This window comes from Corvus cornix, chromosome 3 (genome assembly GCF_000738735.6).
Source record: "Corvus cornix cornix isolate S_Up_H32 chromosome 3, ASM73873v5, whole genome shotgun sequence".
Lineage (NCBI taxonomy): Eukaryota > Metazoa > Chordata > Aves > Passeriformes > Corvidae > Corvus > Corvus cornix.
The window spans coordinates 12,904,995-12,918,066 of record NC_047056.1 but is presented as its reverse complement, the minus strand read 5'-3'; the positions used below and the strand labels follow the sequence as shown (position 1 = coordinate 12,918,066).

The 13,072-nt window shown below is 39.3% G+C and overlaps 1 protein-coding gene across 1 annotated transcript in view; it reads left to right on the top strand.

Moving 5' to 3' along the window:
- Nucleotides 1-13,072, top strand: part of ENAH (ENAH actin regulator) — a 90,650-nt gene that overhangs the window by 53,956 nt on the left and 23,622 nt on the right. The window contains 2 exon segments of the mRNA XM_039568840.1: nucleotides 3,307-3,318; nucleotides 3,694-3,778. Of these exon segments, the coding sequence (XP_039424774.1) occupies nucleotides 3,307-3,318; nucleotides 3,694-3,778 (97 nt within the window).

The following is a 13,072-nucleotide window of genomic DNA, read 5'->3' as shown; positions in this document are numbered from 1 at the left end:
GCCTGTCCAGCCAGATGAAAACACACACTAGCTCAGTGTGTAACTTGCAGGACATGTGTTATGCCAATCTTGAACAGCTGATCCTTGGGGTTTTTTAGGGCTATAGGAATGTGATCTTTCCAATGTCAGCCAGTGTCAACACTGGTAACGTACAATGCAGCTGACATTAAAAGAAGTGGGGTAGGGTGTGGTGTGACACTCCAAAGCAGAGGAGGTAATTGAAAGACTGAAGGAACAGAGGAACAAAAGGCATTGAGGGAGGACAAACCATGTGTTTCCTTCCCCAGCTTGCCAGTTAATGCTTTCATAGGGCTGTGCAACTGAAATTGGTTTGGCTTTTGAATAGGGATACAAGGTAAGCAGTCAATTAGGGCTGAAAAATGAAGTTAAGGAGTTTGATAAACTACAACTCTGGTTGTGGTTTAAAAAGGTGATGTTGGGGATGCTTGGTTTGGTTCCAGCAGTCCCCAGCAGTCTGATGTTGATGTTCTGATGTTGATGCCACCATAATTGTCTGTGTGACTGCATGAAGAATCAGGTCTGGCTCTGATCTAGGTGGTGGAAATGCTTCATGCAGGCTTTTTCCCCTGGGATTTTTAATGTGTTAGATTTCCAGTCCATCTCTCACCACGCAGTTGCCTGAAGGAAGGATGATGCAAAGGTGAGAATAAGCTGAAAAACAGAAAGCACTGAAACTGGAATGGCTGCTGAACAAATTAGAATGAAATTATATCCTCTGTCTGTCAGAGTGTGCTGTGGAGTGCACCATCTGTGCTTTTTTAGAAAAAAAAAGAGATGTTAGGTTTTCTTTAAAACTCAGAATGAATAGACCATTCATCCTCATCTCTCACTTGGCTTATATTGGCTTCTGAAGATAAAGTGATCCTGTAGGAGGATCAGAGTTCTTTTCCAGGCAGTATCTGGGTATTTCTCCTGGGGGTTGCGGTTTCTGAAGTATCTTGAAGTGTTCAAAAGCCTCTGAGAGTGCTTTTTATTAGCTAGTTCCTGTTTATTTAACGTAACACCTGTCCTGCTACCCAGGCAATTGTATTTTAGCAATGAAGTGGTAGTCTTGGCTTGCTGTAATAAACCTTCTAGGATAAAACATACTTTTTAACCTGGCATGTACCTTTAACTTGCTAATGTTCATTAGCAAGGTGGTTGCAGAGAGAATTTTGATGAGAAAACAGGCCTTGGTAGCTGGACATTTCTTTCTTGAAAGCCTGGTATACTCTGGTTGCAGTTCCTTGAGGCGAAAATGTGTAAGAGGTACCAGAACCACCAGGTTAATTGCCAGCAGGTGATTTTCTTCTGTCTCCTGTGTGCATAGCTGTGAAAGAAGCCCACCACTGGAGTAGGCTGGCCAAGTTCAAGCTAACTTGGCCTGCTGATGCTTGCCTTCTGCAGAATTCTGCAGATGGATAACATGGTTTTCTGAAGGACAGTGCTCTGGAACAAAGTCTGAGGCTACAAGAACAGATTTTCTCACAGCTAGGTGGGTTGGAATGGCCAGTGCAGGTGAAGCTCGGTGTTTGCTTTCTGGAGGTGTTGGCTAAAGAAGGACTAAGGTAGAAGGGTTGGAGAGTGGTAGTTTGCATCCAGCTACCTGGAGCATGATAATACCTTCTTCAAAAAAAACATACTCTTAAAGATTAAATGGGTGGAAGCTTGAACTTCTCATTTCTACTGCATTTTTCAGTACAAAATAGTTCTGGTTGGTATATGGACACATTGTGACCATTTCTTTTTATTTTTGTTCTTCATTGTTTATTTTTACACCAGCATGTTTCATTCTGAGGAATAGGACGGGAATTTCATCACATATCTGATACTTAAAGTGTTGCCTGCAGTTTGCAGCTCAAGCTGTGAGCCTTGACTTACTCCAAGTGTTCTGTTGGACACGGCAAGCAGCAGTGCTGGTGTTTATAGCACCTTTAACTGCTGCTGGATTATGTCTACTTGTAAAAGTCCATGAAAGGCTGCAGCCTGGTGCAGGCAGCAAATAGCCCAGCTGCCTGGGAGCTGCAGTCATGGCTTAGTGGGCATTAAAGCCTTCCACCTGTCACACAGGGGAGAGGAGAGGAGGACATGCATCTTATGGAAGTTTTAAAGCTGAAAATTTTTCCAGATGAGCCGTGTGGCAGATGTTTCTACTTAACGATAATTTCATTATTAATTTATCGATGCAGTTAAATATATAGTCCATTTCAAGGACTATAGGTTTGTACCTGTGGGCGTCTCTTGGGAGATACTTCAAGCAAAAATAGTACATCCGAAGCAACATCATTAGGTATAAGGGCCTAATGCTTGCTGAAAGTATAACTAAGGAAGACACCACCTCTGTAGTACATTCCTGCTTTTATCCTCCAGAATTAAGTTCCATTCCTTTTTGTAATTCTAGGGTACGTAGATAGTGCACAGACACTTCTATAATTTTCATGATTAAGGACCACAGTGGACACAATACTGTGGTGTTCTGAGGAAATGAACCTTTTTGTATGGCTTTTAAACAGGGCACTTGTTTGCTGTGTCTGAGGCAAATTGCCTGTCCTTGATGTGTCAGTGTATCACACATGGTCTTTGTATCAGTTTGGGTGACTTTCACAAGTTCAGATAGGAAAAAGTTTTGCGTTGTGATGTTTGAGATGGGGAAGATCTCATTACAGCTCTGTCACTCTAACTAGTCTGGTGGAATATCAGTGAGAAATCACTGCTTCGCTCTGGGACGTTTTCAGAACTTGACATTTTAATTTATTCTAATTCTTTTTCATAAATTCCATCATCTTGAGCATAGCTTTAATCTAAATAATTTCCTGGATTATCCTGCCTGTTTTGACAGCAACAATGCATTCATGGTCTCTTGTATTCCATTCTACACTTCTTCATTCTTCACTTCTTTTTACACAGTTTTGTGCTGTAAGTACATTTGTGATTAAAATGGTAAAGCTTTTTTGTTTCTAGAACACAGATCTTGTGTATACAATTACTTGAAAGTTGTATGGTTCAGAGTTGCCCATCAGTAAAGGCTGAAGATGATTTTGCATGACCTTCCCTTTTGCATTTCTTATGCTTAGCAGAATTCACAGTTTGTACATTTGTTATATGCCCCCATTCCTTTGGACACAATACTTACCTATCCAAAAAAGGCCTTTGATCCAAGTTGATGAGCTGAAATCTGAATAAGTTTTGGTGTGACCTGTAGAAACATGCTTTATCTTCCTTCTCTCAGTGTGGTGATAAAGGTTCTGATGGTTTTTCTCGTGTTCTTTTGTTTTTTCCTTTTTCTTTTTTCTCCCACTTTTCCAGTGTTCTATTTAGGTGAGTGTTTTAATTGTTTGAGCCTTTTTTGTTCCTCCAAGAGGACTTCATTGTTTAAAGAAAAACTCAGACTTGGAGTGCTTTTCAAAGCTTTTGTCAAATTCCATCATATATAAAGTTTGTTTTGCATTTCTGTGAAACCTTTCCATCCATGTGAAATAAATTCATTCCCCAGATGTGTGAGGTAACATTGTACATGCGTGAGGTTGCAGTTTTTATTTGCTGCATTATGTTGTTGAGCTTGTTTGGCTTAAAAAGCAGAAGTGAGCAGTTCTTACAATGTTGTGTGATGGCTGGCCTTTTTCCTTGATTTTGTGCTTTTTTTTGCATGGTAAAAATTCAAACCATTAATTTATGATCTGTCTTTGCTCTTAGGTCCTACATTGCCTCGACAGAATTCACAGCTTCCTTCTCAAGTACAAAATGGTCCATCACAAGAAGAAATGGAAATCCAGAGAAGGTATGGTATTAAAAGTGAACAGCTGTTCAGTTCAAGGAAGTGTTAACTCCTTGAATTATGAGAAAATAAATGTCAAGGACTTAGAACTGCACTTCTGCATGAGAGCAGCATTTGTATGTGCACAGTTTTCATTAGTGCAGCTCTGTAAATACTTTGTAGCTGGATCCCTTGTTCGTGCTCTCCACCCATTCAAACAATGCAGTTGGAATTGGCCTGTCAGGAAAGAGTTGAAGATCAGAGGGGAAGCCTTGGGAAATTTCACTGCTGTCATTTCCAGCCAGGCTAATTAATTTTCCAGTGACTGTTGTGTGTTCAGTTTTTGACACTGAAAAAAGCAGCAAGTGAGGAAGGAAGTTTTAGAAGCAGAGAATTGAGTCATCACGAATGACAGGTTTTTTGTCCTGAATGTGGAGGTACTAGATCAGAACATTCTATTGGAAATCTTGTTTGCCTTTACAATGTATTCTTTAGCAAAAAACCTTAATTTTCTACTTTTAGTGTATAAATTTATGGAGCCTTCAGCAGTTTAACTTTCAGCTGGAGCAGTGCTGGTTATATCTGTGCTGCCCTGAGTGGCTGGTCTGTGTTCCCCATACCAGTTGGTGCTTCCTCCACGCTAAGCTGTTCCATTCAATTTCTATCCCTGCAGGATATTTTTCAGACCCATAGCATTTCGAACATACAGGGTTTTTTCCATTCCTTTTAATAATCATTATGTGTTGATGGACTTCCCAATTTCCACAAACTCTGTGGTTGCCATACTCCCTCTTTTGTTTCGTGGCAATATGGAGTGGTGCTGTAGGGTGAGTGTCTGGGTTATGGGTGTATGAAATGGCAAAGCCTTGTAGGACAGTGCTGTCACACTGGGCTAAGTGAAAACAGTAAGACCTTGGGCTGTCCCAAGCACACTGCCTGTGGTGCAATCCTGGATTATTTTACCATCAAAATACTCCCAGGAGATTAGCTGTTCCCTTCCTGAAGGGATGCTGGGAGTGATTTAGGTCACATGCAGAACAGATACAGGCAACAGGAGCCTTGAATAAATGGGAGGTGGTCCAGACTGATGGTGTAAATGCACCCTATAGCTTTTTGTGGTAACTGGAAGAGTGCTTAAACATGTTGGCTCTAATTAGCACTCAGGTTTTTTCTGTTTGCTATTCAGCATTGAGTTTGTTTATGAAAAGGTGAGCAGAACCAGATTGCTAGTTTGAGAATAATTCATTTGATAAACTAGCTATGTATGTTGAACAAAGGGTTGACATCAAAATTGGTCATACTTGTCTGTCTCTTTTCTTCTGTGTGTTCTTGAATCTGAGTGGGGATCACTTTATCTGAAAGTTACCTTGTTTAAAAACAAAAAGCAGAAAGCTCATTACAAATTTGTCCGTTTGATGTGTTTATGTGCAAGTTTGCTGTCATGGTAAAAGTCTTTTATGTCTCTTCTTTTGACAGACTTTTAAAAAGCCTTTTTTCTTTTGATATTTTTTCTGTCCTACATTAGTGGCTTTTAGTATTTTTATTTCCTGTCTGTTCCTTTAGACGGCTGCATTATCTGAAATGTATAATGCTGAAATACTTTTCAGAGAAGCATTGTAGATAGGCATCTCTTCAGAAAAAGGTGCTGCCCTATATTAAGAGCTCTGAAAGTCTCTTGAAATTTTTGGCATGTGAAGGTCATCCTATCAGATGGCATTCTGTGGCTTTGCTTTTTTGATCAGTGTGCTCTCCTTGTTTCCATTTAATGTCCTCTTTGAAGTCTGGTCCTGGGTTTGATTTGCTTTTCCCTGAAAAAAGGATGAAGCACTGGAATGGGTGTTTACTCATGCTGGTAGACAGATTGTCTGTGGAAAGACTATTGCTGTTTTGTCATTTAGCTTAAGAAGAACATGTAATTTTGCTAAAATCTTTCACAAATGCTTCTTCAGTCTCATTACTCCTGTAACTACATGGCTATAATAAAGTTCAATTAACTCCAAGCTAGAACTTCTCTTCCATAGTAACTGTCTTGCAGCTTTCAGACTGTAAGAACAAGAGTTACTACCATAATGTAGAGAGTAGTAAATAGTTGGGAAGAAAAGGTTTAAGTATATATTACTTTTAACATTTTAACATTTAAAGTGACATTTCCAATCTCAGTAAAGGGTAAAGGCAGTGTGGGAAGACTCGAATCCTGTGGGGAGCAGTAGGACTACAGGGAATGCAAGAAATGGGAATAAATGTTACTGCGTGGGAAGGAACATGGGGTTTGTGATGGATCAGGAGAAAGGCTTTGCCAAGTCTGTGGCTCGTGAAATGTGTGTCTTTTGGGTGGGGGTTTTCTTGAAAATGTGCTTGATAATAGTTGTCTTTGAGTTCTGGTCTCACATCCCTCCTCTTAGGTGTACCTGGATTTAGTAGTGTGTAACTGACTCCCATGTTAAGTGCAGGAGAACATTTTTTTTTTTAAATTATTCTAAGCTGGAGAAAAATATCTGCTTGCATGAAAATTAAAGTTGAAAAAGGGACCCAGTGGAGGTCTAGTCCAACCCTCTGCTCAAAGAAGGACTAATTTCAAAGTTAAATTATGTGGCTTGTAGCTTCAGGGTTTTCCTAGGCAGAAATAGAAACATTTCTTCAGAAATATTTTGCCAAAGGACTGGCCCGTGAAGAATGCCATAATAAAGAGAGCTCTTCAACGGATCTGATGTTTTCCTTTGCTTTTATAACCAGTGTTCAGGAATCTTGGGAAAATTGGGAACTGAAGAGTGAAATTAGATCATTGCCAGCAGAAGTACATTATTTTGGTTCAGAGATTTTTCTCTATTTTAGAAAAGATTTAGATGCCTTACATTTTGGGTAAAAGTGCTAAAGTAGTAATACTACTTTGTTTATTTTGCTGCAGATCTTCTTACTTGAATATTTGTATTGCTTACTGTGCAGTGATACAGTTTCTAAAGCTGCTAGGACCAGATGTGCCATCTGAGACACTGAGGTTTTTATGAGGCCAAGATTACACATAAGATGTAAAGAAATAATATTTTCTGGTGAATTGGTAACTTTAAGAAACCTTAGCACATGGTATGTGCTTTCCCTCTCAGGGAGTACTTGAAGCTAGCTCTAATTTTCCTTAACTTACACTCACTTAAGTACAGTAACAACAAGCTTTAAAACACTCCAGCTTCCATTTTTGATCCTCAAAACTGAGGGGATATTTTGTTCTGTGGGTTGTTTTTCATTTTGCCAGAGAGGTGGCCAGGCAGTGTTTATAAATTCCACTGATTGATAATGAGCCAGCTTCAGTTGACATACGTATTTGTTAATAACTCCAGAGTTACCTCATGTCACAGACCATTTTAAAATACAAGATTAGTTCATGGCATGCCTGTGTGTGCTACTCGTGCATGTAAATTTACCTTCTCTCCCAGCCGTGGTAAATAGATTGGCAGGAGTGTGAGTCACTGAGTTGGTATCTAATATGACACTTGGGAATTTAATGAGTTAATGCTTATAAATAACTTCAAAATGGTCACAGCTTCATAAATAAAGAGAGCAAGAGCTCCAGGATCAGAGGAACTGTACAGATAGTAAGGAATGATGAGGGTGTACAAGCCCCCCACTGTCCCTCAGGGACGTCATGGACCAAAACTTGACCGAATTCTTTCGTAAGTACTCGAAAACATTCCAAGTTTGCAAAATGCAACAGCAGAATATTAGGGTGGGGGGTTGTAATTGTTACATACTTGAAGTTCACTTGCTGCTTCAGTTTGGTTTGTGATGATACCATTAAAGAAAACGTGGGGTGTGCCTGTGCTAGAATGTAGTGTGGACATGGTGTGGTTTTCAGAACATCTTGTGGAAGAGTTCTTAGTTTTAGTGCAAGTACAGAGGCTGACAAGGGTAACAGTTTATTTACTGATAGACTCAAAGGCAAGATTTTTATTTTACAGATTAAAAGCATTTTTTCTGAATTTTGCTAATCTTATTTTTTAACTGCAGTAAAATATTTTTCCCCCTGTAAATGAGTAATTATTACATACTCCTGAGCTTGAAAACATGTGGAAATACTAAAAGAAAAAAACTTGCACCCCACAATTCAGTATCAATTTAGCTATAGTAATTTAAAGGAATGAAAGTTTGCCCATGGCTTTGTGTAGCCTTGTTTCTACTGATTTCTCACAGCCTGTCACCTTTCCCTAGTTACTGGCCAGATGTACAGCTTCCAGTTTTCCTTTGCTTCTGAAATTGTGCCATTTATCCCACAGCTTCTTTCAAGGATGTAGAATTTCTTTAAAAAGCATATGGATTGATTAGATTATAACTTAGAGTTCTAATCTGAGATAGATGTGATTATGATGTAGTGGTTGGCCTTTTGGTTTAGGGTTTGAGTGGTCAGTACAATCAGTTATATGATTGTATTGTGTGTAACTGCATGTTACAGAATTTGCATGAAGTTTGCATCCCAGAGACTTGATTTAGATGAAATCAAAAGAATTTTTAATGCCTAAGATACAGGGGTATTTTTCCCCCCCCCTTTTTTTTTTTTTGCCAATGAAAGGTTTTTCTACTGCTGAGATTCTTCTTTTTTCTAAAATTCCATGAGTACAAGTGTCTTTTTGTGATCTAACTTCTGCCAGGAAAGTTGGTGTTCTGTTAGTTTTAGATGATGTATTGAAAAGATGGACATGAAGAAAATGAGGCTTAAGGAGGTTTGATGCAAGAGCATTAATAGATCCCTCAGTCTGTTAGAATTCCTCTATCTAATACATTTCAGGTTTGTAGTCGTCTCTTCATGTCTTTATCGTGGTGGCTGGCTACTAATTTTTGCTTGACTGATGAAACCTAGTTCTTATTACTTCCAGCTAATGCATTTTTAGCTTATAACATAAAAGCTTCTTCTTAAACCTTAAATCCCTTTTGATCAAGGAAATGAAAGCCTGTTAGTTTGACTTTGGTAACAGATAAAGCATAGGACAGTAAACTGGACCCTGACAGTATTTTCTTTGCAAAAGCAGAAAGGATGTTCCTGGGCTTTGGTAAAGCATTTGACAGATATCAAGAGGGAATTTCCTAGTTAATGTGGAAGAGAGGAGCATTAGAACAGGCACCAATGCATGAATGGGACCTGGAACAATCAAATCTGTTTTGGTGTTTTGCTGAACAAAGCAAGTCCTTGCTGCTGATGTGAGTTGAGATACGTGAGAATGAAGGACAACAGGAGGAGTTGGATGATATTGCAGATTTTGATGATCAGAATAGAACAAGAGCTCATAGTAGGCCTCCTGTTTTAGAGGGGAAAGCCACCAACCCATAGATCATACTAGTGTATTGGGAAAATCAAATGGACATTGGAAGTGTTACATGCAATGGTGACTGATCAAGAAAAAGCTGCCTGATCACTGGAAGTAGCTGTAAGGACCTAGATTTGTGCAGTGTTTCAAAATCATGATGCATGTAATCAATTACTTGCTTATATAATTTTGCATTAAATTAAGTGTAGAGTGTTTGATACAAATTTTTTTTAAAAAACCAAACAAACTGTGATTTGAAACAGTCTCACCTTTCACTGCTGCTTAAAGAACTAGAGATCCGCAGCACTGTTCAGACTGGCAGTAATTGTCAGTTCCAGGGCATATACATAAACTCACTTCACAAACCTCTGGCCTTTAACAGTCAGGCTTGGCAGATCTTCTGAGTCCCTGTTTCTTGCTCACTGTACCAAGCTGACTAGGTCTTGTCTGGGTTTCTCTGACACCATGTGCATTATGCTCAGGAAGAAACTGTCCTCACTGTCTAGAACTTGGCAGAAAATAAAGCTAACTTGGTAAGAGTTTTAGAGCAGGAGTTTAGTTTAGATAATGCAAAGTTAAGTTTCTGCAGCTGAGATTGCTTAGGAAGATGCAAAGAGGTTAAATATTGATCACTTCTGCTGAGCTTGTTATTGGTGCATCTGTGTACTTTTTATTTATGAAGATTCTCAGTCTCTGTGGAGGCTGCCTGTGTTTGATGTCAATACAGATTGGAAATTTCCAAGCTGTGGATGTATTTTCTCTTGGTACATGAATTATGAAATTTGGGGGGTGGTGTGTGTTCATTCCATGGTACATAATGTGTAGGCACTGAGATATGTATTCAGTAGGTTTGCGTGACCACACAGGAGAGTGAGCTCTGTGGTAAATGCTGAATTTTGGAGTGGTGAATAAATATTTAATATTAAAGATGGAAGAGCAAGTTTAATGCTGATACTCCGTTTTGATTATTCAGATAAGTTCCTGCAAATTTGAAGGGCCATAACAGACACACTTGCCTGAACTTGTGCAGAAGATGATCAGAGGATTAAACTATTAAAAATCAAGCAAGGAGCTAAGTTCAAAATAACATGTCAGAGCATTTTTTTTTTGCCCTGTAAACAGTTCCAACAGTGATAAAGTAGGTTAGCTGTGTCTGCATCTACTTGTGTTGATGTCCAGAGAGTGTGTGCAGATCCTGGTGATCACAAGGTGGCTGCTCTTCTGTAGAGGACAACGTGCTTCAGATGGAGTTGAGGTCAGCCTGCATCTGGTGCTGGTGCCTGTGGCTCAGCCAGACATTGTGTAGCCTGTTTGCAGCCAGCTGCTCTGTTTGTTGCAGTGACTCAGTGGTGGGAGGAGGAGAGCCATCATGTGAGATGTATTCTAGTAAGTAGTGACTGTTGGATTAGATAATGCTATCTGTGCCCACATGCTGGGGCTAACAGCATTTGAGAATAAAACTCAAAACACTGCTGTCTTGTTTGTTGCTCCACAGTTTGAGGCAGGGTTAGAGGAGCTCGGAGCAGCCCCGAAAGCCTGGCTACACTGAGACTCTAGGTTGAACAAGTCAGTTGGTTTGGACTGATGAGCCCAGCTTTAATTGTAGCTGATAAAATACATTTACTTTTAGAACTTTAGCATAGTAGAGTTATTCCTAGATTTCATGTTTATAAACCTTTAAGAAAAACCCTAGTGAAGCCCAGAAATAAAGACGCATCCACTATTGAATACTTTCTTATAATCACATTTGGTTTCTTATACAGAATGTCTTAATGGTAACTTTCAGAACAGTGAGTGCTGAATATTACTGCAATGTTTAAAGCCAGCAATAGTGTGGCAACCTTCATGTTGCCTTCTGGGTGTCATCCTTGTGTCTCTCTTCTGCCACACCTTGTCATTTTAGAAAAAGTAACAGCACAAGCAAGAAACTATTTTTCAAAAAAAAAGCAAAAAACACCATGTGGGACACAGAAAATCTCTCCTCAATTTTATGATTTTTAAGTCCGCATTGTTTTTTAATGACTCAAGTGATGGCCTTTGGTGTCATCTTTCAATACACATTAGTGATACATTTCTTTTCTCCCCCATTCTCCTTGTTGTTGTATCTTTAAGCAGACAAAACAGGAATAGTATTCATATTGATCTTTGAGTGATTTGATGCCCTTCTTTGACACAGTTTTTCTGCCAAACAAGAATGAAATACGAAATTGGCGTGTTTATAAATGATGACTAACAGCTGTCAAATATTATGTATTATCTGCCTGCAGCTGACCTCTTCATTCAGTGTAGCAATTGCTTCAGTAAGGTCTGTTCCTCAAGATACTTTGTTTTCTGCAGGCTTTGTCTTGGATCTTTGTTTTCTACAGTGAATTTTAAAATTAAATACTTCAAACAAGTTTCTGTTCGTCTTGGAGTGTCTGTCAGCTCAGTGCCTGCCGAATTTGGATGTGATACAAAGATGCTTTCTTACTGTTCATGGAAATACCTCTGTTTTTAATGTATCTGGCTTTGTGACAAGAAGCCTTCCAGGTTCGTGGCTGAACTCTGTTACTCAGGTTGATATATGGGCTTCTCAGTGCAGTTTCCTATCATCTTTTTAGGAAAAAATTTAATGGCTTGATCTCACAGCCAAGAGCAAAGCAAGCTAGTGTTAGAATCCTGAAGATTTATGCGAATGTACAGCACAACTTCCACTTGAGGAAACAAGGTGACCTGCCAGAGCAGGCAGCTCTTTGCTTTTGCAAACTGTTTCAGCTCTGGATTTGTTACTTGCAGGTTTTTTTTTTTTTTTCTTTTGGTGCCCTTGTGACAGAAGCTCTGAGTTTTGACACAGTGGGGGTTTCTGCATGTTTCAAGGCATCTTTGCTGTGGTGGAAGGAGTCTTTCCACAAATAAAGTAACTGCTGCAGGTGAGCAAAATATGGAGGCTTAGATGTGAAAAGTGTCCCAGAAAGGGACAGTTTCCCTCTGGCTATTAAGTCTGCTCTGAAGCAGAATATTGTTTTACCAGTAAACACTGAAGTTTCTTAATCTACGTGAGATCTTTGTCTTCTCTTCAACCTGTATGGTAATGGCCATATTTTAAGAGAATTAACTGAGGATTCCATTCTTTTGATTGACTGTGCTGAGGTCTTTAGCAAAAGAACAGGAGGGTCTCTCAGTCATTCACCTTCAGGAACAGAAGTTAAGAACCCCACCTGTTCCATTCTGCCTCCCCAATACAGATCAAAAAATAATGGATAGTATTAGTTGGAGATAGCCTCCTAGTTACCCATCACACACACTGGGTTTTGAATGCAGTGGTGCTACTTGCTAAATGGAAAGTGATCTCAGTGTGCATGTGGTGTTGGCTCATTTCATATAATAACAGGAGCTGAGACAGCAGGACTTCTTAATTGTTATTCTTTTTTATGATCAAGAGCAAGCCAGGAAGGCTTTGTGTGTACCTGGGTAAGTAAATTAACTGCAATTGTGTTTTGCAGTTGTCGTGTAGGAGAGATTCTGAACACTTTCACCATCACAGAATGTGGGGGGATTTTTTTCAGCAGGGATGCAACAGTGTGTGCTTAATTCTGCTCATTGCATTTTTTTCTCCATGTGTTATTTCAAGAATGTAGTCATGCTCCTGCTGCTTGGCTGCCCAAAGAACTGTAGGATTAATGCTCATATTAAGTCACAAGTTAGTATTGTAAATATGATTCTTTATCCTCAGACAATATTTCCCACTATCTCCTTAACTGGACAAAAGTATAAGGGCAAGAGAGGAAATAATTTTAAAAGCTGATGCAGTATTAAAGTAAGCTGATTAAGAAACACCACCACAAAAAAAAAAAAAACCAAGAGCCTCCCCCCAAAACACCCCAAAGTGAAGTTTCCCAAAATGCTTTTGACATGAAGCTAATTAAAATCCACAAAGAAAGTGCCATGAATAGTCTCTGTGGTAAAGCTAGCAGCTATTCTGAGATTCTGAAGTTGGCTCTGAATCTAAACATGAGTAACAGTACCTTGTGTGTGTGACTGACATGTA